Here is a 27,960-nt window from a genome sequence, read left to right on the forward strand (position 1 = left end):
CACTGAAAAGGTATTTTATTTCACATACATTGTCGATAATCAAAACAAACTGAATATAAAATCTAAGTATACTCAACTGGAAACTAAACTGAAAACAAACATAAACAGACATATGTGATAGAACGATTATGAATCTAAGGTATTATGACATTGTGGGAGTATTACGTTTACCAGAAGCCGCCTCCATACCCCCGATGTGATGATGCTCTGGTTCATTCCTCTCCATACATTTCAGCACCTGAAACAATCAATTTGAACGATATTTTGTACGTTTCAACTCAAAATAGGTTTTCTAGATTCATACAAAAATATGAACCGCTTCAAGTAATTCAGTTTTTCTTTTACAAAAAACCCGATATTTGGTAGTTCAGGTCACTCTGACCACAAATCACATTGCAATAATGATGCTTAATGATGTACTTTGGGACCAAATATAATTTTTTTTTCTACAAAAACCAAGGCCTGCTTGCTGCCTTGGTTAAAATACAAGAAATCGTTTTAGCGATTTTTTTAAGAAAAATTTAAAATTACCATTAGACTGGGCACCCTCTCAAATGGAGCTATACCAAATTTCAAAACAATATTCAAACACTAATCAACATTCACATTGCATCATGATAGAATGTTAATTGCACATCTCTTAAATGGTTTCACCGATATGGGATTTGCCGCACTCGCATGGTATTCGGTGAATGCAATTCTTGGAAACGTAGTCCGCGTTTAGTGGCCTGGTTTTCGTGAGGATGCTACGAATGGTGTTTCCGGATCTGAAGCAGGTTCTGATGTTGTACTGGAACCCAATTATTCTCATTCTTTTCGATAATCCTCTGACGTAGGGGAGTATAAGCACTGGTTGTGACAGCATCTCTTCCTTGCGAGGCTCTTGCTGTCTTCTAGTCAAAGTCTGTTCCACCGTCACTTTGGAGTACCCAATCCGTTGAAGATCTTATTTTATTATGCCTAACACATGGATCAATAAGTCCCGAGACTAACAATGAAAACATTTTTTTTACAATTTTTTTTTTATTCATCAACATAATCTCCTTTTAGGGTGATACAATGGTTCCAACGCTTTTCCAATTTTTCAATACCATGTTTATAAAAAAATGTATCTTTCGCTTCAAAATAAGTTTCAGTTTCAGCGATGACCTCCTCATTTGAGCCAAATCTTTTTCCCTGGAGCATTTTTTTAAGATCAGCAAAGAGCCAGTAGTCACTGGGGGCTAAATCTGGTGAGTATGGGGGTGGGGAAGCAGATCAAAGCCCAATTCGTTTAATTTTGCCATTGTTTTCATCGACCTGTGGCAAGGTGCATTGTCTTGGTGAAAAAGGATTTTTTTTCTCTGCCTGTTCGGTCGTTTTTTGCGATTTCCTCCTTCAAACGTACCAGTAAGTCAATATAATAATCACTGTTGATCGATTTACCTTTTTCGAGGTAGTCAATGAAAATCACGCCATGCGCATCCCAAAAAACTGACGCCATCACTTTGCCAGCTGACTGCTGCGTTTTCGGACGTTTCGGACGGCTTTCGCCAGCTGTGCGCCACTCAGATGACTGCCGCTTTGACTCTGGAGTGTAGTGATGTATCCATGTTTCGTCCATGGTCACGTAACGACGCAAGAAATCTTTTTTGTTGCGAGTAAATAGCGATAAACAGCTTTCTGAATCATCGACTCGTTGCTGTTTTTGTTCCATCGAAAGCAATCGCGGCACCCACTTAGAAAAAACCTTTTTCATGCTCAATTTTTCATGAAGGATAGTAAATACACTTCCATATGATATCTGTGTCATCTCAGCAATCTCACGGAGCTTCACTTTACGATCTTTCATTACAATTTTTGTCACTTCACTCACATTTTCCGGTGTAACAGCTTCCACAGGTCTACCCGAGCGTTCTGCGTCATTTGTGTCGGTACGACCACCTTTAAACTCGGCAAACCACCGACAAATCGTTGCTTTTGATGGAGAAGAGTCCGGGTAACATTTTTCAATCCATTCTTTCGCTTGCACGGTGTTTTTACCCATTAAAAAACAATGTTTTATCAGAACACGAAACTCGGTTTTTTCCATTTTTTAAATAAACTACAAAACGACTTTACTCTAACCTCGATAACTCAGCTGTTTCTGGTCCGATCGACTTAAAATTTCGACACGTTTCAAGCAAAGGTTAGTACTCTAGAAAGACGTGGTTACTGGTTTACTAAGGGCGCCATCTCTGGGTTAGTCTCGGGACTTATTGATCCATGTAGTAGTTTCTTCTCGACACCTTCCTTTGTATTGCAGAGCCCAAAAGCACTATCCACTAGATTCTTGATGATTCCTTTTTTGATAGATTGTTGGTGGCTGGATTCGTGGTTCAGATACTGTCGTTAAGTGGTTTTTAGGTATGCAGATGTTTCCCACTTAGTGTTGACCCTCTTCACCAATACGTCTATGAAAAGCAATTCGTTGTAGATTTCCTTCCCCATTCCGAAGTTAATGGAAGGTTTTACGTTGTTTATGTACTTCAGAAATGTATCTAGTTCAGTATTCCGAGGAGAAACCAGCAAATCGGAGATAGCAGAGCATGTTTGGACTCATCACACTAGTGACATTTCGAAATAAAGTTTTCTATAGAAGAACTGTTGATTATACAGGCCAACAAAAAAATGTTTTTCAAAAACTTTGTTTATTTTAATAGCTGATTTTTATAGATTTCTGTGTGCTGAATCCAAATATGGTCTTAGTTTTATTGTATCACCCATAGTTTTTGAGAAATTGACTTTTTTTATATAATTTAAAATATGTACGGTATATGGTAAAATTAATGAAACACTATGTTAAATCACTATCATGGTTTATATTTACAGTAGGTTACTTGAAATAATTATACAGTGTTGTAATGTAGGTTTCACTAGTCAGATGGAATTGGTTTATACTTCCTTTCTCTTTTTTCTTTGAAGTTTCTTGTGTAGCTTTTCCTGCGATGAGTCGCTTGTTGAGCTTCACGGTGAGGTGACCAACAGTAGTCTCCCATCATGTTGATGTTCCAGCGGCACTGGTAACGTTTTTCCATCAATTCAATATCTTGGTGAAAACGCTCACCCTGCTCCTCACTAAAATCTCCCAAATTTTCCGGGAAGTAATCAAGATGACTGGGTCTTTTGCATTTCCTAAGAATTTTGTAATAACTTGCTTGAATGATACCCATGCTTCTTTCTCATGTATGGTCATTGTGGTTTCAAAGTTTACGTCGAACATCATTTTTCGAATGTTGGATCCTACAAAGACGCATTCTTTAAGTTTAACCTCTGAAAGGTTTGGAAATTTCCGACAGAGATATTTGAAACAAGGTCCATCTTTAGGCAATGCTTTTACAAACTATTTCATGAGGCCTAACTTTATATGTAGCGGTGGTAAGAGAATGTTTTTAGGATCCACAAGGTTTTAGCGGAGAATGTTCTTCTCGCCGGGTTTTGAAAGACTCCCTCACAGGCCAGTTCTTTCTGCACCAATGTTGATCCCTTGCTCTACTGTCCCATTCGCACAAAAAAAAACGGAAATTTGGTAAAACCGCCTTGCTGACAAAGAAGCATGCATGTTACTTTCAAGTCACCACATATCATCCAATCATGAGCTGAATAGCCAATTTAGCCAATTTTATTTAAGACTATTTATATGTACAGAATGGCCAACAGGTATAGATGCATAAGTGTAAAACAGCTTTTAAACTAGTTTTGCGAGAATCAATAAACAGCCTCCAGTCTCCTTTTTTGTATTCAACACCAAACGCTTTGATCAGACCTGGAATGTCTGAGCAGTACACTAAATACCTTGTTCAAAAACTTACGAAAACTGCTGCTCTCTCTTCCTATACACATATATGCTAGTTTCAACTGCCAACAAGTTCTTTTCTTTTAGTCTACAACCAAGAAATTCAGCATTTTCTTTGGTTAACCCAAGATCCCTAACTAAGTTGTTAAGTTCAATCTGAGTAAACAGTTTAGACTCTATATTTGCTGTAGCGCATTGGAACACTTCATCATATTGCTCATCTATATCTGCAGTACATCAGAAAACATTTCAGTTTGAACAAAATTCAAATCATCTGGAGGTTCTGGAAACGGCAAATCTACATCGTGCCCTACTGGTCGGATGGCGAAAATTAGGTTATGGTAGCTTATTACCTTCTTGTCTTTCGAGTTATGGCCAGTAATATCAATACTACAAAAGTAGCAATCATCAGTGTGGTTTCTAGGTTCCCTCCATACCATAGGAACTGCGTACTTAAAGGCTTTTTTCTCCTTTTTTGACCATTTTCTAAGATCTTCAACACAAACATAACATACCATTTGCGGGGCCCAAGATTTATCCTGATCACCAAGTTTATTACCAAAATATGAGAAATAAAACTTTTTCACAAAGTCTGTAATGTTTCTTTGATGTTTTTTAATAAGAAACTCACCATGAATACAACAAAAACTATCAGCAGAGTTCTTACAACCGCGATTAGACGTTTTAATGAGAACATGTACTGGAAACCAGAAAGTAAGGTTAGATTGACAGAAAACAAAACATCAGCTGTGAACAGAACACTATAATTCCCCTTTCTCTGGACAGTAAATGTGTTTCAGCAGTGCTGCCAACTCTTCTACATCCAGCACAAATTATTTTACAATTTTATTTGTAGTATATAAAAGCTGTTAAATTCTGTAATAAATAAAAAAAAATTAATATATTGATGTGCATATGTGAAAAAATGGTAGGTGTACGGCTTAATGAGTGTCATATTTGGATTTAGCACGCTAAAAAACAAAATAATAAGGTGTTTTAAGTAAACAATTTTTTTCATCGTTGGCCTGCGATAACTGAAAATTGTTAAAAAAGGTGAAATAAAATTTTAGCAAAATTAGCAGTCGATGCGGTGACACAAAAAAATTGAAACTCTATCACGTCTTCTAGGATATACTCAAATAGGTCTATGTTAACGAAGATCAGCTTTTCCCTTGAGAAAAAAGACACTTTTCAGCTAGTCATTATTAATATGTGTACTATCAAAGACTACAGAATACTATAAGACGTGTCACTCGCTCATTTTTCGACATCTGAGAAATCTCGCCGCCCGCTAGCGACAGCGGGTAATTACCAGCCGAGGTAGTACAGTGTGTCGCTTGAAGTTACCAGTTCTCGTCGCACACGAGATATAAAGGTTGTCCGTATTGTTTGGTATTGTCAAAGACTACAGAATCGGTAAACTTTGGTATTGTGATTGTGTTGTGTTCGTTCGGAGTTCGAAATATTTATTTTGTGAAAATGTCGACGTATTGCTCAGTGGATGGTTGTCTGAGTACGGTGGGGAGCCCAGGTATTTCGTTTTTCCGCTGCCCAAAGTACAGTGAAAGGTATGCATTCAATATATTCACCATTAATTTTTATTTTACCTATCTATACCTTTTATGGTTTTGTTGTATAAAATTATTCATATCGAAATATACCGCCGGCATTTGCCAATCCAAACTCATTTCAATCTTTTTTCAAAATGTTCAGTTTATCGATTGATATACTTGAATTTTTTTTTAGGTGTCAACGTTGGAAAAATGTATTAGGCTTCATTGGGAATCATAGATATGCTAATCTTACCCCAGAGCAGAGTCACAATAGAATTAAAATTTGCAGCTTACATTTTAGAGCCGATGATATTGTGAATTCTCGTATTCATAGCTATGCTGTTCCTTCATTGCGTCTGCCTCAAGATGGTTCTCAGAAAGGTTGGTTCAGTGAAGTTTATAGATTCAAATGATGAAAAAATCTTATTCCACTTTTTAACATATGAAATTTACAATATCAATTTTGTTGTTTAAACCTTCCAGATGATGATGACATTGCCGGTACTAGCAAGGATTTTATTTACATTGATGCTCAGGTTCAAACGGATCAATTAGGATCACGAGGTGAAATATCTTTTCGTTATATTATATACTTACCTGATCTATTTTTATATGCTTCGGAAACAAAAACGATGACAAGAAAACAATTATTGAAAGTACGTACATCTTTCTTTTCGATGAATGCAGCCAAACATCTGCTAAACTTTCTTCGGGAACTCCAAGAAAAGTGGCATTACGAAAAAAAATTGTATCACTTGAGAAAACAGTAGCTTCAACATCGAAAAGAGCACTGGACGAAACCGGAATTACTCTGGATGATGTTTTCAAGTTTCTGGATCGAAAATATCCTGAGCAATATTGTAAGCTCTTGAAAGCACAGCTTTCTTTGATAAATAAAGCACCAAAAGGGTCCAGGTATAGTGACGAATTCAAACAGTTTGCATTGACTGTTTATTTTCTTGGTCCGAAAGCGTACAAAAAATTTTCAACAATTTGTAGATTACCGTCAAAAAGTACACTTCATCGTTTCACGAAAAATTGGATTGTTGAACCAGGCTTCAACGATTTTATTTTTCGTGTTATTGAATTCAGGATTGGGCTCATGAAGGAGAAAGAAAGAGATTGTATTTTATGCCTAGACGAAATATCTTTGAAATCTCATCTTTATTATGATATTTCCAGAGACAAAATAGTAGGTTTCCAAACGAGTTTGAATGGGACCTCTACTGACATAGCAAGTAGTGCTCTAACAGTAATGGTCAGAGGTTTGGCAAGCAATTGGAAAATATCACTTGCATACTTTTTCTATAAGACATCAGCAACTTCTGATAATTTGAAAGATATTTTGTTCAAAACGGTACGAAGATGCAAAAGTATAGGCCTAAATGTCATGGGGGTGGTTTCCGATCAGGGTTCAAATTTTCAGAAGTTGGTGAAAACTTTGAATGTTACAGACGAAAATCCCATATTTCTGATAGACGATCATAAACTTGTATATTTGTTTGATATCCCGCACTTACTGAAGTCGACACGAAACAATTTGTTTTCCTATCAGTTTTTACTTCAGGGTGGAGAAACAAGAAAACATTACATAGAAACAATGTATAATTATGATAGAACTAAACAATATAAATTGGCTCTTAAACTTAATAATGACCACATTTATCGAAATAATTTTCAAAAAATGAAAGTCACGTTGGCTTCCCAAGTTCCCATCAAGAGATATTGTTGACCATGTAATAGAGATGGAAAACATATTCATTGAAAATTTTGATAAAATCGGCAGTGAGAAGGGAATTGGACAGTATTTGAAAACAAAATATTCGAAAATTCTTTTCTCACATCCATGTCAAAAATTCCTCTTCGATTATTATATATCTTTATATACAAGAGTTCGGATATACTTTACTTTAAAATTCATGAACCAGGACATGAAGATTGTTAGGAAACATAAATCATGCAATGTAAAATTGAATATTTTAAATCGTATATAAACATATAACATTATATAATTGTATTATTTTTGTTAATAAAACATGTTTTTCTGAATGTATGTTTATCATTTCATCAGTAAATCACTCTGATCTGTTTCTTAGATCATTTATTCATGAGTTTATCTATCATGTTTCTAGAAGTTGATCGACAAACAACTACTTTCGTATCTTTGTTTATCTGTCTGATACAACCGAGCAAGCGAAGTTTCAACTTCGGAACGTCCCCTGTAGATATCGCGAATAGGAACTGCCCTCGTATAACTGTCATGCGGCCGGCGGCTTCCAGACATCGTCTGTCGGCGATATGATTTATGGGAATCGCAAAAAATGCAATCCTGAGCCGTACCGACAAACGAATTCCTTGGAGTGAACCAACTTATAGTATTCGGTAAACTTTGGTACTATACCCTCGAGCGATACAAGCAGCACATGCCCCGGATAAGTTCTTTGTGAAAACCTCTGGTATTCCTCAAGGTAAACCTGTCTGACCGGCACCGCTGAAAATAGGTTAGCAGGACGCGTGGCAAGCAACGCATAAACTTTTATTCAAATTTAAAACCATGGGGGCGCTATTCCTTATACGCGCGCCATGTTTTTTTTTTGGTATAATGGGCACGCGCTCGGGTTTTTTCGCAAAAATGTCGTAATTCACTGAGCGAGCTATAATAATCAAGGTGGCAATGATTTAACCGTGTAGCACCGATTAAAAAACCATTCTACAATTGACGATAGCATTTTTATGGTGTTTGTGTGTGAGTGTGCGGGTCAGGAAAAAACAAAAGAGCAGGAAACAGATGGCTCCGATGGTGTATCGTTTCTTCAAGTACTGGCATTACAATACTAAATAAGAAGATTCAATAAAAGAACGCCACGGGGGCTGTTTTGATGGTGGTATTATTAATTTTTTGTCATGGACACATCAGGCAGCGGATAGTTGCAAATTGTGAGAAGTTGAAGGGGCGAATTAGTTGGTGTTGGTTGAAAACTCTGCCGCAACATTTGATGGTTACCAATGGGTTACAAACGTAACAAACACATATATTCATATATTCATAGGTATATATGAGTATCGTACAAAAATGGATTCTGAGAATAATGTTGAAGAAGAAGATAAAATATCCCAGTGACAAGCTATTTTCAGAGACCATTGTTCTTGATATAAGACAAATATTTTGTCAACGAATTCTAATGTATATCCGTAAAAATAAAATCAAGTCAACAACCATCGACCACCGTTATGAAACTCGAATAAAAAATAAAAACATGAAAGTTCCAATCTGCGAAAAAACAACCGGTCAACGCTCAGCAGAATATCTTGCACCAAGAATATACAATTTACTGCCACAAAACCTCAAATATATCAAATGTTATACCTATTTTAAATACCATGTAAAACAATGGATGAACACTACAGATAGAAACATATTTAATAACCTTATAAACCTAAAGTTTTTACAATAAACATTTATACTCCAAATCACCCAAATACGACATATACCGGACTATGACAACCCAAATAAGACACCAAAACCCTACCTTGACAATAATAATAAAAAAAACAAAAAATTATGAAATTACTTTAATAGTACCTGTGTAAATATTTAAATATATAATTGTTGTTCTAATATTACTGTTAATGTATTACTGTTGTATCCTATACTATATAAATATTATCATCTATATCACGCACAAGCTTTAGGTAAAGCTTCAGTGATGTTTCATGTCTATTTTCAAAGTTGGATAGCCTTTTTTTGTATTTTCCTATTTTTTAAAATAAACATTATTATTATTATAGTTCACGTAAACGATATAGTGCAACCTACATTCCAACAGTTCCTGGTAATTCCTCTTCCACATTCTCTGTTTCACTATCACTGTCGTCATTTAAATCTATAATGAATTTATTTCCACCATTAATATGGAAGTGTCCAATCTCCATGTCTATTCAACTAAAATAACTTTTTCAATCCTATTCTGCCAGTCTTCGGTCTTCGGTAATGTTAGATATTTCTTCTTTAACTAGCTCTATTACCTTCTCATCAAATTTTGGAAAATTATCTTTAACGTCTGATGCTTTGTTTCAATTTTTCCCAAATGAACTCGATGGGATTGAAAACACAAAAATAGGGGGGAAGTCTCAGTATGGAGTGTCCATACTTATCAGCAATACTCTCAAGGGCATACACTTTTTCGAATGTTTTTGTCTGTAAAACTTGAAGTAGTTGATTTTTGGTATAGTTATCTTCAAAATACAAATTGTTATCCATTAAAAAACTTTGTATTTCATCTTTCCTCGAATTTTTATTCTGTACTTTGATGAGCTGTCGCGAATGATAGGAGGCGTTGTCAAGAACTATTACACTATTCGCATCCAAATTTGGGATCAATGTGTTTTCAAACCATTCCTCAAAAATATTAACTTCCATGTTCTTATGATAGTCAACATTGCAGTCCTCAAATTTTTTTCCACATAATTTCAAAGAATTCGGAGCCCATCCTTTACTTCCTCTGCAATGCACAATGATTAATCGCGATCCTTTGTTTGCAGGCATGTTAGGCGTACACATTCTCGAACCATCAGTCCACCCTTTCGTAACTGAGTCGTGAGTGTCATACCAAGTTTCGTCCAAATAGAAAATTTGCCATTGTTCTTGTATATAATTATTTATTTGTTCTAAGTATTTTTACGCAATTCCACTATTCCTCTGCTTTCCATAACTGCCTGACGTTTTTTGATTATTTCAAATCTAAATCGTAGTTTCTTGATACAATTCTGAAGAGTTTCATCACAGCAGCTCACGTTTTAGCCGAATTGATTCAATTTCTTCCTTATGATTTCAGTTGTAGGAATCTCATTGATTTTGCTACAGTCGTATATTGTTTTTTTCAATGATTTTATTAGATGAATACCTATTTGAAGGTTCTGGTAAACCCGTATCACATTGCGTCTTGCGTTCATAAGGTTCGTTTTTGACTATTTTACGTACAGTTGAGAAAGGAATCTTGGTCAAATCTGATGTTGCTTGTAATAGTTTGTTTTCCTCGAAACCAAACTTGAGATGTAGATTCTTATATACATTGAAACATACTCTTTGTGTATCAATATTCAAATGAATCCGAATCTTATTCACTGGTATCTCTTTTTCGCATTGTTTACCATCGCTATTGGAATCACTACACAGGAAAAAGTCTGCGTTGTTATTACACTCGTTATTACTATAAGTACTTGTCCAAGGACGCCACATAACAAAAATTTCAAGTAATTATAACTGCACCAATATCAAATTTCAACACTCAAATCGCGATCAGTCCTGAACTGAACATTGACGACACAACGTCGATACTTACCCCACATTCTATTCGTCACCGTAACATGACTTCAAATTTAATTTTATGACTCTTCAGCCAATCATAAAATCCGGTTAGTAAAAATTATCCAATACGAACCGCCAATTCTTCAGTCCACGTGGACTAGTTCGCAGCGGCATTATTTCTATGTATTGGTTTTTTTGGCCTTTGAGATGCCGATAGCTTTAAGTATTCACAATAAAGGTTACTTCGACTATACTCACATAGGTACCTATAAAAATAATTACAAATACTTATTTATAAAAAACATATATAACCAGTTTTTTTAAATTGGCTTTATGCATCCAGAGTTACACAATCATCCCAGCACTGGGAACCAAATCTGGAGAATACGGTGGACATGAGAGCAAGTCGAAGTTCAATTCATGTAGTTTTGCCATAATTTTCATTGATTTGTGAAACTGTGCATTGTCTTGTTGAAGCAGAACTTACTTTTCTTCAAATAGGATCGTTTTTCCGCAATCTTGGCCTTCAAACGCTCCAATAACGCTATATAATATTCACGGTTGATGGTATTTCCCTTCTCAAGATAGACGATGAATACTAGACTACGCACATCCCAAAATACCGAGGCCATTACTTTTCCAGCCGATTGTTGTGCTTTCGTTCGCTTTAGAAAAGGTTCACTGGTTGCTCTCCACTCATATGACGATCGTTTTGATTCCGGAGTGAAGTAATGGATCCATGTTTCATCCATTATATCGACGCAAAAATTCCGGTTTCTTACGTTTAAACATGGCCAAACACTGCTTAGAATAATCAAGACGTTTTTGTTTTTGGTCAACAGTGATCTCGCGAGGAACCAACTTTGAACAGAGCTTTCTCATAGTCAAATACTCTTCTATACTTATAAATGCGAAAGTCACTTACCCATCACTCACTCATTCATTTCTGTTTCTCCGTACCGGTGAGCGAATGTTTGGAATTCAAACGGAATAGAGAAAAGTGTTTTTCGTATAATTCAGCGTCCATATAAAAGTACTTGTTTCGAAAGTTTTTTTTTTTCGTGTAATTCAATGTTTATATGAAAATATGTGTTTCGTAAGGACTTTCTTTCAGTTTGTGTCTGAAAGTTACTTCTTTGCATGATCTACACATCTTTGTATAGAGTTAAGTTTTTAAAATTGATTGCTTTCTTCCAGTGCCTGTCTTCGGAAGATTCCCATATTTTTTGTATCAAGATGGAGAAGTAGAAGGCCAGAAACTCTCTATCCCAAAAAATTTAAAGACTATTATTGGAGAGATTTAAAAATTATGGAAATAAATATCTACATTACAAGTAACATTTGTGGGAAAAAACATTTATCGTGTACTGTTCCGCCATCTACCGGGGTTTCGAACTACTTCTTATGAACTTTTAAGAGGAACGTCTCCAATTATAGAAGATAGATGACAGCTCTGATATTAAACAACGAGTCAGTTCCTATTTATTGAATGGAACATATAAAATCTCTCAAGGAAATATACCACATGTCCCACTGTATGTGATTTTTCAAACAAATTTGAAAACTGAATATGTTTATAGATTCAAAATGGCTGAAATGTTCTACCGAATCGGACCTAGGAACAGGTAAGTTTCAATAAACATTCATGAAATATTTTGGTAATAGATGGCGCACCCTATATTTCGAGTGAAACATCTGAATCGGTTGCACTACCAAGCAAATACACTTGTTACATTTACGTAAATATGACATAAAAATAAAGGAACATGTTTATGTAATACATTTATATAAATACTTCATTACATTTCAAAGATACTTTTACCCCATATTTACATAATGTATGTGAATATGTCGAAACCAATACGTAAAAACTTACGTCAATATGGTATAATAGGTTTCACTTAACTCCTGTGTAAAGTTGTTACTTCAATATTACGTTCTCTCTGAGTTTTCAAGTTATATGTTGGTCTGTGTGAAGTTCTTTGGCAGAGGCTAGAGTTTTTGAGACATTCTTATAACGTGATACGTTGAGATTTGTGTTTTTGCTGATGAGTATTTTTGCTGGGTCAAACACATACAAATTAGTTCGCGACATCTCCAGCTAGGTGCAGGGTACCACCATGTGCACACTACACACAGTAAAGTCAGGTGTTACAAATTATTCGATATGAGGGAGTGTAAGCACCAGAGGCTGACTTCCGACCACAAAAGGTCAGCAGGTTGGGGATCACCCGAAAGTGGGTTGGGGTGGATGGAAGAGACTGTAACTTCTGCACACAGTAACCATGTAAGGAATAATTTATTTCAGGGCTCTCAACGCCGGGGAGCATGGTGAATAATTTGAATAGGTGATACTTTTGTATCTAACTCTTCTCCCATTCATCAACTTTTCGGAATAATATAATAATAAATTTCAATTTTTCTGTTTTATCTTCTGTATTAAATGATGCGATTGCATTAATAATTTTTCGATTACACTGTCTCTGCCGCTGTTATTATTTAGTAAAACCATGCCAGCTAAAAGTTGGTATATTAGGAATCACACGTTAAAAGGTAAGACCTCGTTAGTCCTTAGCTCGCACAAGTTTCTCAACTTCTGAGAGTTGTCGTTCGTATGGGGACGACAGCTAATTACCGGAAAAACAGATTTTAAACAGAAACAGATTCGAAAAACATGCTACCCGCATAGCATGGGATTGGAGAGTGGGTTGTCTAACATAAATGTTAATAATTCAAATTCATTGATGCACCCAAATGTTGAGTTTTGCGCGGTTTCTATAAATTTATTCATTTGTCGTATTTGATGGTATTTTCGAAACAATCTGTGGGGTTTTTATTCGAAATGATTCAAGCCAATCAACGTTAGTGCTTTAACAATTTGATGAGTGACTCCTTTTGCTTCGAATTATCCAGTAATAATTTTCAATAATTCACAATAGCCGCTGGTCATTTATTATAGGTAAACGGTGTAATAATTTAGCGAGGTGAAAATTTCGTGATGTCTCAGAAAGTATATTATCTTCTGAAATGATGCCTATTCAAAAGGAATAAAACCTTGATGCCTGCTTGGCTTGATAGAAAAAAGGCGAGTGGTGGATGGAAATAGATGGAACAAGGATTCGGTTGATCACACATTCAGTAAATCGTATGCAAGAAATGGCTATAAGAAGTTTTGATTTCATTTCATAAACAGTATAGGAATTCTGGGGTAGCTGCATTTTCATTTTTCCCTGAATATAGGGCGTCTCTAATACGTACGTAAAAATAATGTGATCTCGGAATGAAATTGTTTTCTGTCATCACAAAAGGATTTCTTTAAAGTTTTCCGTTTTATAGGAAACAAGTTCAACAGTCCAATAGTATGAATGCCTAACTTACGAACAGTTAGTCAAGTATGTTCTACTTGGACGAGTTTCATAAAGATAGAGGTGTAGCTATGCTTGATCGATGAAAATAACGGGTGATTTTTTAAGAGGTATAGGATATGCAAATGTCCGCGGCTCCGCTTTAGATGGCCCAGGCGCAAGGTCCAATTTTGGCACACTCTCTCTAACATATCGACCGGTATTTCACGTATAAATGCTTCAATATTGGCTTCCAGAGCGTCAGTCGTTGCTGGTTTATCCCTGTAGACATGAGCCTTACATGACCCCTCAAGAAATAATCTAAAGGCGTTAAATCACACGATCTAGGCGGCCAATTGACGGGTCCCAAACGCGAGATAAACTGTTCACCAAAGGCGGCTCTTAATTGGGCCATTGTTTCGCGTGCCGTGTGGCATCTGGCACCGTCTTGTTGAATCCGCATGTCCGGCATGTCCAATTCTTCCATTTTGGGCAACAAAAAGTCGTCAATCATCACACGGTAGTGCTCGCCATTCACAATAACGTTTCGGCCATTGTCGTCTTTCAAGAAGTACTGCCCGATGATGCCACCGACCCATAATTCACACCAAACAGTGACTTTTTCGGGATGCATCGGTAGCTCTTGCAATGCTTGTGGCTGGTCTTCACTCCGGATGTGGCAATTTTGCTTGTTAACGTATTCATTCAACCAGAAATGAGCCTCGCCGCTGAACACAATTTTTCGATAAAAATGTGGATCTTCCTCCAACTTTGCCAGCACCCATTCACCAAATGTTATACGTTGTGGGAGGTCGTGTGGCTTCAATTCTTGCACCAGCTGTATCTTATAGGGTTTTACACCCATTTAGCAAAATTTTCCACGTAGTGGAGTAACACAGGACAATGGGGAATGTTCCTCCTGACGAAAATCAAGTAGTTTTCATAAAAGAGCTCTAAAACAACGCATTTTAAACTTATCATTTCAACCTTTTTCTTTAAAAAATTATTTAAATACTTAAAAAAAAAGAATGAAATAATGCATTCAATATTTAAAGGGATTCGTTTCTATTTCACCATTTGCCAACATCAGTTATAGCTAATAAAGGACAATGAATCTGTTGCCTGTACGAGGCAAACAAAAATGACATATTTCAGAGACGTGCTGTTCTGTTTACTTATGTTCCGAGTTCCGAGACATTCTGTGATATATGACATTTTATGCACCTAACCTATCTTCCTCTATATAAATAAATAACAAAACAACTGTTGTTTATGTGTCTTGCGGAGGTGGTATTGAACTATAATTTATATTTTGCCTTAATTGTTGATTTATAAAAATAATTATCCTTTTTTAAAGTAGAATATCTATGTACGTATAAATTATTTCAACTTGATATAGGTGTTGTTGGCAAGTTCAAACTTGCCAAATTGAGGAATATTCCCCATTGCTGCAAACGGCGGCGAATCGACATTTCACGAACTCTGGCGGATACAGCCGCAATATTTTCTTCGGTCCTCACTCTACGTATGCGTATTGGTGGTTTAATGTCCAATAATGTAAACTGGGTTCGAAATATAGTCACAGGCTCATGGACGGATCCAAAGCTTTTCTCGGAGGGGGGGGGGCGATATATATATATATATATATATATATATATATATATATATATATATATATATATATATATATATATATATATATATATATATATATATATATATATATATAGATGGCATTATCCGGACATGTACTGCATCTTCTTCGAGAGGTGTAACTGATGTTAGGATACTCTTGTGATGTGTTTAGATGGTGTCACTTGAGTAAATTATAGGGATTAGGGATTTGTTACCTGTTTTTCTACCTGAGTACTGTTAATGACTTCTGTAAATTACCTACCTGCGATAGTTTGTGATAGTAGAATTCAACACTAAATAGGTTGGTGTTGGTGGAGGAGGGATGAGGGTGTGGCTTTACGCATACGGTTTTATACCTGTTTACCTGTCTACGAAACTCAACAAACGACAAATTAATTAATTATTTTAGGGTATTTTGGGTGGTGAACGAGTGATGTCTCGGGGGGGGGGGGCGATCGCCCCCCTCTGGATCCGTCCTTGCACAAGCTTGCGAATAGCTCCCTCAGTAGGCCGACGAAACTGCCCGTAAATTGGAAGAAGTGCACGATGCACTTTCTTCATCGAGCATGAATTTTGATAATTAAATTCAATAATTTGCAAGCGTTGTTCATTTGTAAGTTGATTCAAGGTCAAATTATAGACCAAACTGAACAAGTTTGACAATGACACAAGACACGATTCACGCGTGATCTGTCAAAAACAGTGTTGCCAAAAAGATACCAGCAAAAAAAAATCACTCATTACTAGAGATGAAACGGATATCCAGTAACTATCTGGTATCCGGCAGCCTAAATACTATCCCGCCTAATACTGGATAACTAGCACCTATCCGGCTGAATACCGGATTTGAAAAAATATCTGTAGGTAATTAGTTGCTTTATTTAGTTAGTTCACTTAAGAAATACAACCAGTAATCACACAATAATTCTATAATTCGAAAAATGAATTAGTACTCATACTACACAAAGGGCAAATGATGATGAATGAATACTAATTTCTCTGCATTGAGAAGTAGCAAGTGGGTTCGCTCGTCTTCATAAATAAAGCCAGCTTCAGAAAAAAGTATTTCACTGTACACACTGCTGCAATAAGCCACTGAATGAAACAACTTTATTTATCAATGAAAATATCCTAATTGGACCACCCTATCATTGTGTGCTTCTTGTAATGCACCAAATGGCAATATCCGACTGCAAGGTTGGCCGATCATCAGATATCCAGCTAAACAAGGGTCTATACTAGAAAAGCATTGGATTTAGATAATGTCATGAACGAAGCAGTTGCGGCAGCGGTTGACATTCCGTTTATAAAATTTAGTAATGTAGAAGTATTCGAAGGGTTGAACTCATTAAAAGGAAATTTGAGTTGTGGACCGAACGGGATCCCTGCCTATTTCCTTAAAAGATGTGTCTACTCACTAACTAAGCCATTGTGCATAATATTCAACTCATCATTGAAGCTTGGAATATTTCCCTGCCAGTGGAAGAATAGTTATGTCACCCCCATTTTCAAAAGTGGCAAAAAGGAAGACATAAAAAACTATCGTTCAATCAGCAAACTTTCAGCTATTTCAAAACTTTTCAAATCTTTACTTGTGCACTATCTTTCGTGGCATTGCAAAAATATGCTAAATGAAAATCAACATGGATTTGCTGCAGGTAGATCAACAACATCAAATTTATTGGTATATCAACAAGACATCACCAAGGCCCTAGAAAAAAGCCTTCAAATTGATACAATTTACACTGATTTTAGTAAGGCCTTTGATAAAGTCAACCACAGTTTGTTGATTAGTAAACTTCAGGTAACAGGTTTTCCAACTTGGTTCACATGTTGGTTAAACAGTTATTTATCTGATAGGAAACAGCTGGTAAAAATTCAAAACTACATTTCCAGTGATATTCAGGTCATATCAGGCGTCCCGCAGGGATCACATCTGGGTACACTTCTCTTTAATATTTTTATTAATGATATAGCTCTAAACTTTCGCCACTGTAAATATCTTCTCTTCGCTGATGACCTCACAATTTATATGCCAATCAAAACCAACCTAGACTGTAAATGTCTTCAATTTGATCTGAACGAATTGATCAACTAGTCACAAAATAATGGAATGTCTCTGAATGTTGATAAGTGCTATTGTATTTCATTTTCTAGGTCCAATAATCCTATTCAATTTGATTATCAAATTGAAAACAGTCTCAAACGCGTTTTTGAAATTCGCGATTTAGGAGTCATATTTGATCATCAATTAAATTTTGCACATCATATTGACTCCGCAGTCAGTAAATCTTTTAAAGTATTGGGTTTCATTTCTAGAAATGCTAAAAAACTATCAGTATTGGCTTTTAGAACGTTATATCTAACATTGGTTTATTGGGTTATTCAACACGCCTCACCAGTGTGGTCACCATATTATCAAACTCACATCGATCGAATAGAAAGAGTACATAAAAAATTTTTGAGGTGTATAGCTTTTAAAATGAATCTACAATATGGTGATTACGATTACACGCAAGTTATGCAAAATCTGAATATTACCAGCTTGGGAGGTAGTAGAACAAGAACTGACTTGATAACTCTGTATAAGATACTAACAGGGGAGATTGATTGTCCTTCATTGCTCCACTCGATTTATTTTAAAGTTCCAAACAGACCTACTCGTAACTGTGAATTATTCTAAGTTCCCTACCATCGCACAAACGTGCTTTGTCACGTTTTGTAAGATTAGGTAATGAATATTGCAAGAGGTTTAGATTTTAATCGACAAACATTAAATACATTCAAAACCAACTTAAAAAGATTAGTAGTATAGGTGTGTGTGCGTCTATTACTGCAGTACTGCTAAATTGTTCGTTTTTAGTACACATTTAGTTTGAGTATGTATCTGTATTTTCATATGTAAAAAAAGGTGAAATCCGTTTATAAATAAATAAATAAACTGCTATCTTATTCATCCAGTAAATACTTCCCAGACGATGGATGTTAGAACTCCAGTTGGTATACCAACGGGTGTTGAATACTGCTGTGATGTGGTTCATGTTTTGAAAAAAACATCTGTATTAAAGCCTTTTATGAAACAGGAGATAAATGTAATGTGAAAAATTATACAGGAATTAGTATTCATTCCATCATTGATCTCTGAAATATTTAATATATTGATTGTTACGAAATAACCCTTTTGCCATTGTTTGAATTTATTGACTAACCGCGAATGCTTTGTTAGACTCAACTGTATCTTCCCTTATGAAAATGCCATATATGGCATCTTTTTCGTCTAAGATGAACGAGGCTCTCCACCAAACCAGATTTCGTTCCCATAGGTGCCGTCTTCATAAGGGAGATTTCATCGCTCTACTTACGCAGGTTTGTCCTATGTCTTTATGGGCAGGTGTATTCACTAATGCATTCGTGGTTCAGCCTAACATCACTGGTGAGACTTGTGGAAGATTGGGGACGAATCTCGTTTGACAGTGAAAATTGTCAGACACGGTAATTTGTTTTGAAAATAATATCAATACCAAATTTTTCTCAAGAGAGTTTATCTTGTGGGAGCTGGGATGATTCTACAATGTTGCAAGGCTGACAGACAGCGAATAGCCATGAAGCTCCCTAGGTGGATCGAAGAGTTCTCAACAGTGCACACCCAGAACAAAAAATTAATGACCAAGCGGTTGATGCCGTTGACACTCAAAAATAAACGGTTTGATCACTCCCAACGCTAGCTCAGACAATAAAAGGAATTATGTGAACAGACAGAACACTCCTAACGCTACCTCAGATAATGAAAGGAATTATGTGAACAGACAGAATAAAACTCTTCAATTGAATCATCACTGAAATCTGGAATATGAGTGAGCAAACAAAAGCAAGCATGCAAACTACAACTAAGCTTATCTGATTCTAGTTTGTAGGTGTTTCCTCGTTTATTGTCCATATGAATAAGCAGGAGGGATAAGACATATTTGGTGGTGATATCCTCTGTGCCTGCAACCAGGTTCTTGGGTTCGACACCAAAAAATCCAGACTTGTGACTCCAGATGTGAGATATACTCATGATACTACAAACACTACAATCTACCATGCAATGACTAGCTGAGCCAACCAAAATTAGCAAGCCAAGGTGTATGGAAAGTGATTTTAGGATGGACATAACAAAAAAAGGCCTAAATTATTGAAAGTATGGGACATACCTTCGATGTAGGGTGGTCTCGTAGAGGTTAAGTCGAAACTTGACTTAACATTGTATATCAGTAATCTTGGAGATTATATCCACAACAATTGCGAGTACGGAAACTAAACCAAATACCCATTTTCCACAAAGATTGGCGATATATTTGTGAGAAAATTTGCGAAAATGCGTTTAGAAAAATTTCAATCAGATAGAAAAGATCACCCCTTTTCTCTCTCTCTCTCTCTGTTCCCTTCATCTCCCGGAAACGTTAAGGACTTTTTTATAATGTTTTTTTGGAATGGAAGAAATGGCTTCCATAGAACACTCCGTAGAGTGAGTGAATAAAAAATTAATTAATTTCAAGTATTGACAGGTACAGGTTGAAATTCGATTTTATATTCGAATTTTCAATTACATCCTATTGATTTCAGGTGATAGAATACTGTTAGTTAGAAGATACAAATTATTTCAAGATTCTCCGAAAAATTAATTTGGAAAACTAATTTCTATATGTACATGATAAGAGTATCAACCGAGAAGCTTCGCCAACCTTCACCACAAGAAATAAAATATTTAACACAAACACAAAACAGGATTTAGAGCAACGAAACATGGTGGAGTCTCCAGTCTACACTAATTTATACATTTATAACGTAAGTTTACTCGTTACAAATTTATATGCTTTTCTGAAATTTACTCTTGTTGCAGGACTACAATGCAGAGGTTAGAAGAGCCATGACTTGGTAATGGGGAATGTTCCTCAATTTGGGTTATTACAGCAAATGCAAGTTTGAACAAAATAAAGTTGAGTATAATTCATGAGTTTTTCAAATTCACTTCGAAAAGTATTCAAATTGACGTTTCAAATGTTGGGTTTTAATTTTTAAAGGGATTTGTTTCTAATTCACATATTGGCAACAGCGCCTACATAGAATTGAAATAATTTATATGTACCTGGATATTCTACTTTAAAAAAAGAAAATTATCTTTATAAATCAACAATTAAGGCAAAATATAAATTATAGTTCAATACCACCTCCACAAGCCACATAAACAACAGTTTTTTTGTTATTTATTTATATAGAGGAAGATAGGTTAGGTACACAAAATGTCATGTCACAGAATGTCTCGGAACTCGGAACATAAATAAACAGAACAGGACGCCTCTGAAATATGTCATCTTTGTTTGTCATTGTCTTTTATTAGCTATAACCGATGTTGCCAAATGGTGAAATAGAAACTAATCCCTTTAAATCTTGAATGGTTGAAATGATAAGTTTCAAATGCGTTGTTTTAGAGCTCTTTCATGAAAACTACTTGATTTTCGTAAAAGAGGAACATTCCCCGTTAAACTAAGTGAATTATTGAAAAATAAAGAGAAAGAATGAAAATAATGACAAAAATCTGTTGAGGAAACACGAACTCTTAACAAACGACAGTTTATCATTTGTCCTTGTTTTCATGTCATTCTGAAAGTTCTGTGTTCCACAAAGTTTTTAAAACTAATTTTAAAATAAGGAATATTTTTCAATATTTTCAATTATAAATTAAAAGCCCAATTCTGCTTTGTTCAAACATGGATTTATTGAATATTGCTGGAGTTTTTCCTATCACCAAATCGTTATTTTCAACACCTCGACACGTGTTTCAATCACCAAGTGATCATCTTCAAGAGGAAGAATCGTTATTTTCAACACCTCGACACGTGTTTCGATCACCAAGTGATCATCTTCAAGAGGAAGATAAAAATAAATATATTTAAGCCAGTCCGGCCGAAAGTTCTCGTGAATCGCTGACTGATAGATCTTAAGATGTCCTATTTAGAAAATAATTTTGGACCTCTCCGTTTGGGCCATCCTGTATAATCAGGCTGATGAGATTTTCTAATTGCCTTATGAAATCTTATTAATGTAGTTCAATATTCCAACTTACCGAGTTTGAGATGGGAGTTTTGGGAAAAATGGTTTGGATTTTATTCATCCTTTCTTCCGATTTTATTACTTGGTGTATAATAAACAAAAAAAGTAATGTAAAACTCAATTAAACATCCATAATTACTTAAAAATAGTCATTTCCACTTTATGATTCGATTTAAGACAATTTTGCAATTACCTCTTCCACTTGCTCTTTCGTGAACATGTGGAATAAATCTTTTGAAGTCATCGTGGCAACTTCAACATTCGAAGCGTTCAACTTTTCTTCCATAACTTGTTTGAGAATTGTCAAGGCTGCAGTCATAGCTTCTTCCAGTGTCATACTGCGGTGATACACTTCTTGCAGACTCTGCTGAGCCCCCTCGGAGCCAGAACCAATGGCTTTTGCATCGAATTGGACAAATGTGCCTGAAAATAAAAGTCATCAATAAAATATGTGAGAAAACACATACTTTCATATAGCATCCTTGACTCCCCGAAATGAAAAAAAAAAAAAAAAAAACTAAACAGTTAATTTTTGTGTTGGAGAGAAATGGTCATACAAATGTGACTCACCAGAAAATTCTTATATTTTGAAACCGATTGATGATGCAATACTATCATTCTGGACATTGGTGTGTTGTAATCACAGTAAGTACTATGATTTTTTATGAAAAAAAGAGGGGGATTTATTGCATCGTAAGATTTTACATTGAAGTTAATAATTTCTAAAAGATAAGGACAATCGACTTCACCTGACAGTAGTTTGTGAATAAATGTCATATCATGATAACAGTGCAGTGTGGTAAGTTGAACAACGGATACCACTTTGGCGAACTCGCTTCACCATAACATCTGGTCAAGCAAGAGTCCAAACAAGGTGGGTCACTTTCAGAAAGGGTGTATTTCAGGGTGATTCCCTCAGTCCCCTTCTCTTCTGCATCTCACTATTGCCATTATCCGTTGCGCTCAGAAAAACTAGAGGGTATAACTGTGGTACCCCCGGAAACCGGAGGCACAAGGTCACCCATCTGTTTTATATGAATGATCTTAAACATTATGCCTCTGGAGAGAAGTATCTCCATCAGTCCTTGAGGGTGGTGGAAGAGTACACGCATGCTATCGGTATGAAATTCGGGATAGACAAATGTGCAATGGTTCATCTCAAAAGAGGACGATGCGGGGACTACGAAGATGGAAGCTCGTAGCTCGTAGATGGAAGCATCGGGGTGGAACAACGCCACTCACAAGAGGTAACAGCAGCCGTTCCAATCTTACTCTACTCGTTTGGAGTAAAGAAGTGGACTTGAGAGGAGCTGTATCAACTACACGTAAAGACCCGAAAAATGATGCATCTCTATAGGAGTTTGAATCCCAAATCGTCCGTTCCACGGTTGTACTTCCCCCGACAACAGGGAGGCCGTGGACTTTTGAGTTTGGAGTGTCCACATGACAGAATGGTACTGGATGCAGCCTGTAAAGTCGTCAGGAGTTCGGATCCCCTTTTGTGCATGGTCCGTGACCATGAGAGAGCAGGAATTGGAGCATTTCTCCTTAGGGCAGTTGCCTGAGCAGCTGATGTACTCGGTATAGTTTTCGACTCTGAATGAGGTGGCCACAACTCTGTCACCGAGTTGGAACCTGTTCAGCAAAAAGCTCAGATAAAAGCCGCAGAGATCACCTTACTTTTGCGGAGACACAAGGATAAGCCAATGCATGGGGTCTTCTTCAATAACATTGTAGACCTTGGTTTATCAAAGCGCCTGACGTTCGCTTTTCTCAGGTCGAGTAGGCTGAAGTCGGAAACTGAGGGGTTCATCATGGCTTGCCAGGATGGTGTCTTCAACACCTTAGTCTACCGCAGTTGCGTGATGGGTATAGAGGTTCCGGACACAAGGTGCAGGGCCTGCCGCGAGGCGCCCGAGACCCTAATGCACTTGCTATCAGCATGTCCAGCATTTGCGGTCTCGGCCTATATCCATCGACATAACGCGGCCCTAAGAGTCCTATATTACCATCTACAGCACTCCTACGGTATTGTCGATACACCGGTGTTGCCTTACGCTCCGGGGGATATTGAATCCGTTGTGGGGAACGAGAAGTACCGAATTTATTGAAACTATTCGTTCCCCACCCTCAGGCTCATACAAGCTAATAAGCCTGATGTAGTCCTTCTCGACCACCAGAGCAAAACGATATTTGTCGTGGAGTTTTCAGCTCCTGGCGAGACAAATGTCCGAAAAGAGGAGGAAAAACGGATAAAATATCAAGATATTCTCTTCGAACTCCGCAGATTTTATCCAGATAACTCTGTGAAGATGGTTGTTCTGATTATTGGAGTACTTGGTGGAATGATGCCCTCTCTACTCTCGAATCTTAAAATCATACCGGCTTGCCCCACTAAGGCAGAAATCTTAGCTGCACAGATGCAGAAGGCTGTCATTCTTGGCTCACTGCGCTTGCTCAGGGCACATGATTCTCGAACCCAATGAACACTTACCACACAGTGTGGGGAGTGGTCATGGGTTGATAATGCTGGCACGCCCTACCGAATGTATCGAGGCTTCGGGGGATAGGGCCTGACCAGCGCACACTAACGGTGAAAAAAAAAAAAAAGCGTGAAGTTTATTTTTGTGAAGTGTTTAACACCATCAAAAATATTCTTCCACTTAACCCAAAAGCAGAGATGTGTTCTAATTCAATGTAACATTTTAGTTACTCATTCCGAATGCATTCCTCACTGAAAATTATCTATTACAGAATTGAATCGTAGAAAGGGAAGGAGAAAAAAAATCAAATATTATTTCAACATGGAATTGTGTCCTTTGGTGTTCTTCCCCAATAAATATTGCTATACACCCCACATATGATTTATGAAGAGTCATATTATAGATATACTTTCGTACCTATGTATACTCAAAACACGAGCATCGATAGTTCGGAAAGTAAATGAAACTTGAAAATTCAACCATATCAATAGAGTGTATCTTCCATCAAAATAAAGTTTTGAGGGTATTACATGACAACTCTTTACCATTTCTCTCTCATTATAAAACCTCATTGTTTACAAGTTGTTTATTTAAAACATTCTACGGTTTCAATTCAATCGCACTATACAAATAGTTGTTTTCACATTCAATAAACTGTGGGCATTTCATAATTTACACTAAATAATTTTAATTCAAAATTCTAAATGTTTACCTCGAATTGCGAATTGTTCTGTCTAATACTAGAAAAACTAAATTATCAGATATCAGAATTGAAAAATAAAATACTATGTTTTTACATAATTAGTAAATTGCTGATGAATTTTATGAAATTGAAAAAATTGTAACACGGAGTTTTAACTGCTAGAGAACTTCAAAAATAAAAGCAATTCTTCTTCAAAATGCTAGGTAGTTCGGAGGAGTAGCCACAATGATTCGTTGTCATTAGTTTGCTAAACTACATCGAATGCACAAATTGATGACATATGTATTCTTTCTTAGAAAAAAAACTTTTCGGCTTTCTGCTTCTCCATCATAAAACAAAAAATCTGGGACACTTCAAAAGAAATGAAAAAAGATCATGCACAGAAGTTTCATATAGAAACTGGAAAAAATAACCCAATTGAAACAACTACTTTCACTCGAACATACAAAAAGAAAAAGGTCTTTTGAAAACACTACTTTCATATGAACATTGAATTACAAGAAAATCAATTTTTCCTATTCAGTTTAAACTCCACACATTTGTTATGAAATTATAACAAATATTATTCATAGGAACGATACACAACGTAATATATGAAAGAGTATTTCATATATTACGTTTTTCTCTTACATTATCAAAGTACACTAACATCTGGATAGTGTACTTTTAAACTTTCCAAATTTTTTGTTTACCAAATGTAAAAACATTCATGTACACAATTTTAAAAAGCTCAGAAGCCTTAGCTTAAAAATATTGTTATTAATGAAACCAAAATGTTCACTTATTAAAAAATTGGATTAATCAAATGAAAAGTTTAAAAGAGTATTGTATAACTAATATTTCTTGCTCTACCAAACATAAAATGTGCAGTGATCAAATTAATAGAAATTTTTAAAGGAGTTAATAAAAACTTATTTCCTTCTTTCAAAAAACTAATGAGAATTTTTTCAAGTTATCAAGGAAACAATGAATTTCCTTTAATAATAAACTCATCCACTACGATGTAATGGTGCCAATGCAAATAATTAAAAAATATGTCTGACACACAAATATTACCCTCATAATTCAAAACGAAATTGAAATAGTGAACTTTTGATGACCTCCTACTTTTCTCAAATATGACAGAAGTTATAAATTTGTATAAATCTTCCACATAGTCTCCTGATATTTCATAATTTGTGTCAAAATAGTTTGATATAGCTCTTGTACTTACCAGATGGGTCCATGTGGTACAGCTGAGGTCCCTTCTCATCAATACCAGCGAATAAAATGGCAACACCAAATGGTCTAGACATAGCCGCTCCGTCATCATCAGAATCCCCAAACTGAATAGCCAAGTTGGACACACCTTGGGCGCATGACTCTACACTCATGTTCTCATTGTAGACAAACCAATGGTTCTGGCATTCTACACGGGCTCTGAAAATTAATAATTATGATTTTCTGATTGATTTGGCCGTTACTTGATGAAGATCCATAGTAATGTCAAAAACTACACCTCACGATTTGATCACCAGAAAATTTATTAGAAAAATATATCACAACATATTTCGCTAGTACAGTATCAAATCGTGAGGTGTAGTTTTTGAAACTATAATAATAATATGCCCAAAGCACCAGAGGTGTTGTTAATAAAGTTGATAAAGTTCTTCATATACAACACTAGTCATTACTGTTGTTCAAATAGGTATATAATAACAATATTGAAAATAGCTTTTACATGGAATATAAAACAGATATGCACATATGTATATATTTCAGCATATACATACACTTCATCTAAACGGAAAAAGAGTGACATTGAAAGCAAACCATTCACAAAGGATTAGAGAGAACAAAATGCAGGGCTTATGCCACAGTAGAATGACACTTGTAGATTTCTAGATATATACCACCGATGATGTCTACCTCAGTAGCTTATGAAATGTTTGGTACTACAAATTTCATTCAACTGTGGTCTAAAACACAAAGCATTCTTTTATATCTATCATGTTAGTGGGAATCAGATCAAAAGGTTGTCCTATTTGGATTTCTTTATAATATTTCATCAGGTCATTACTTTTAATTTTGCAGTGGTTTAACAACAATAGTTGTTGATTGCATTCTTATAGTAGAAAGAGTAAGTACTGATCTGAAAGATGAATTTACTATCAACATCAGTATTATGCAGGGTAATACATTCAAGAGTAATATCTGCACAAACCTGTCTATCATTGTTCGAGAATCTGCCATAAGGCCAGACACTGCGCAACCGATGTGCTTGTCGACTTCGACTATTTTCTCGATTGTAGTGGGTTCCATCAACGGGGATGTTATACGTTTCTCAACAGCTAAAACGACTCCTTCGCTGGTGCATATTCCAATAGCTGTAGAACCCAATTTAATGGCTTCAATAGCATATTCCACTTGGAATAAACGTCCTTCAGGAGAGAACGTATTAACCCCTCGGTCATATTCACTTCTTGTTAGGAACATCTGAAATTAGAGATTAGGGTTAGCTTCATGACACAGCCATTATATTTTGTATATTGAACTTTCAAGAATAAAACTTCACTGAAATTATAAGAAACTTCGTTTTTTCGGTGGTACTCACTTCAATTAAAATAAGGTATAATATGTATGAAATCAAGAACTCTTATAAAATAACCCTAAAAGTGCAACCGACGACGGGTTAGAACATTAGAAACAAAAAATGACAAGTCACTCAGACACTGTAATACTGTATTGACAAATGTCAAATGACAATCAGGTTGGTGCGTAGTTGCAATGTCTTTGGACAAAAAAAAAAACGGTATTATTCTGGAATGTTTGGAATCTAAGAAGAAATAATATAGATTATGGATTCATTTTTCTGAATTTGTTTTATAATTCAACTTGTGATGTACTGTTTGGGGTAAATTTTCGTTATCTGGACACCCGGCGATTTTGAAAAAATTTTTGACTGTACTTACGTATTTTGATGCGTAGATTACGAATCCGAAAGAAAAAAGCGGCGCTCTCCCTTATTTAAAAAGTTACGGCCCTTCA

At 35.9% G+C, this 27,960-nt stretch overlaps 1 protein-coding gene and 1 long non-coding RNA gene across 6 annotated transcripts; one reads left to right on the forward strand and one right to left on the reverse strand.

Moving 5' to 3' along the window:
- On the reverse strand, positions 1–27,665 carry Prosalpha5 (Proteasome alpha5 subunit). 2 transcript variants are annotated; one of them, XM_023163316.2, is made up of 5 exons: positions 27,527–27,665; positions 27,137–27,408; positions 26,147–26,352; positions 21,941–22,170; positions 1–238 (listed from the first exon to the last, which is right to left on the reverse strand). In XM_023163316.2, exons 2-5 carry the CDS (start codon positions 27,406–27,408, stop codon positions 143–145), a joined length of 804 nt encoding a protein of 267 aa, XP_023019084.1. In that variant the 5' UTR covers positions 27,527–27,665; the 3' UTR covers positions 1–142. The 2 variants fall into 2 exon arrangements, with proteins under 2 accessions (XP_023019084.1, XP_023019085.1); XM_023163317.2 differs by lacking the exon at positions 1–238 and having other exon boundaries at positions 21,799–22,170.
- Positions 11,853–21,081, forward strand: LOC141485019 (uncharacterized). Of its 4 annotated transcripts, none has more exons than XR_012466959.1 (3): positions 11,853–12,300; positions 20,260–20,481; positions 20,537–21,081. It is a non-coding gene; the product is annotated as an uncharacterized lncRNA (long non-coding RNA). The 4 variants fall into 4 exon arrangements; XR_012466956.1 differs by lacking the exon at positions 11,853–12,300 and adding an exon at positions 16,215–16,518; XR_012466957.1 differs by lacking the exon at positions 11,853–12,300 and adding an exon at positions 16,216–16,514.
- Positions 27,666–27,960: the final 295 nt, after the last annotated feature.

The sequence above is a fragment of the Leptinotarsa decemlineata genome, unplaced genomic scaffold (assembly GCF_025532065.1).
Source record: "Leptinotarsa decemlineata unplaced genomic scaffold, Ldec_3_MD MMD2_tig00026307_RagTag_RagTag, whole genome shotgun sequence".
Taxonomy (NCBI): domain Eukaryota; kingdom Metazoa; phylum Arthropoda; class Insecta; order Coleoptera; family Chrysomelidae; genus Leptinotarsa; species Leptinotarsa decemlineata.

Bases quoted from the DNA above. Each gene is read 5' to 3' on its own strand.
- Prosalpha5 (XM_023163316.2), bottom strand. From the start codon at position 27,408: ATGTTCCTAACAAGAAGTGAATATGACCGAGGGGTTAATACGTTCTCT. The intron at 26,353-27,136 runs GTTTGTGCAGAT...ATTAATTTTCAG, and splicing joins TCTCGAACAATGATAGACAG to AGCCCGTGTAGAATGCCAGA. The intron at 239-21,940 runs GTAATTGCAAAA...TGATTGTTTCAG, and splicing joins CGAAAGAGCAAGTGGAAGAG to GTGCTGAAATGTATGGAGAG.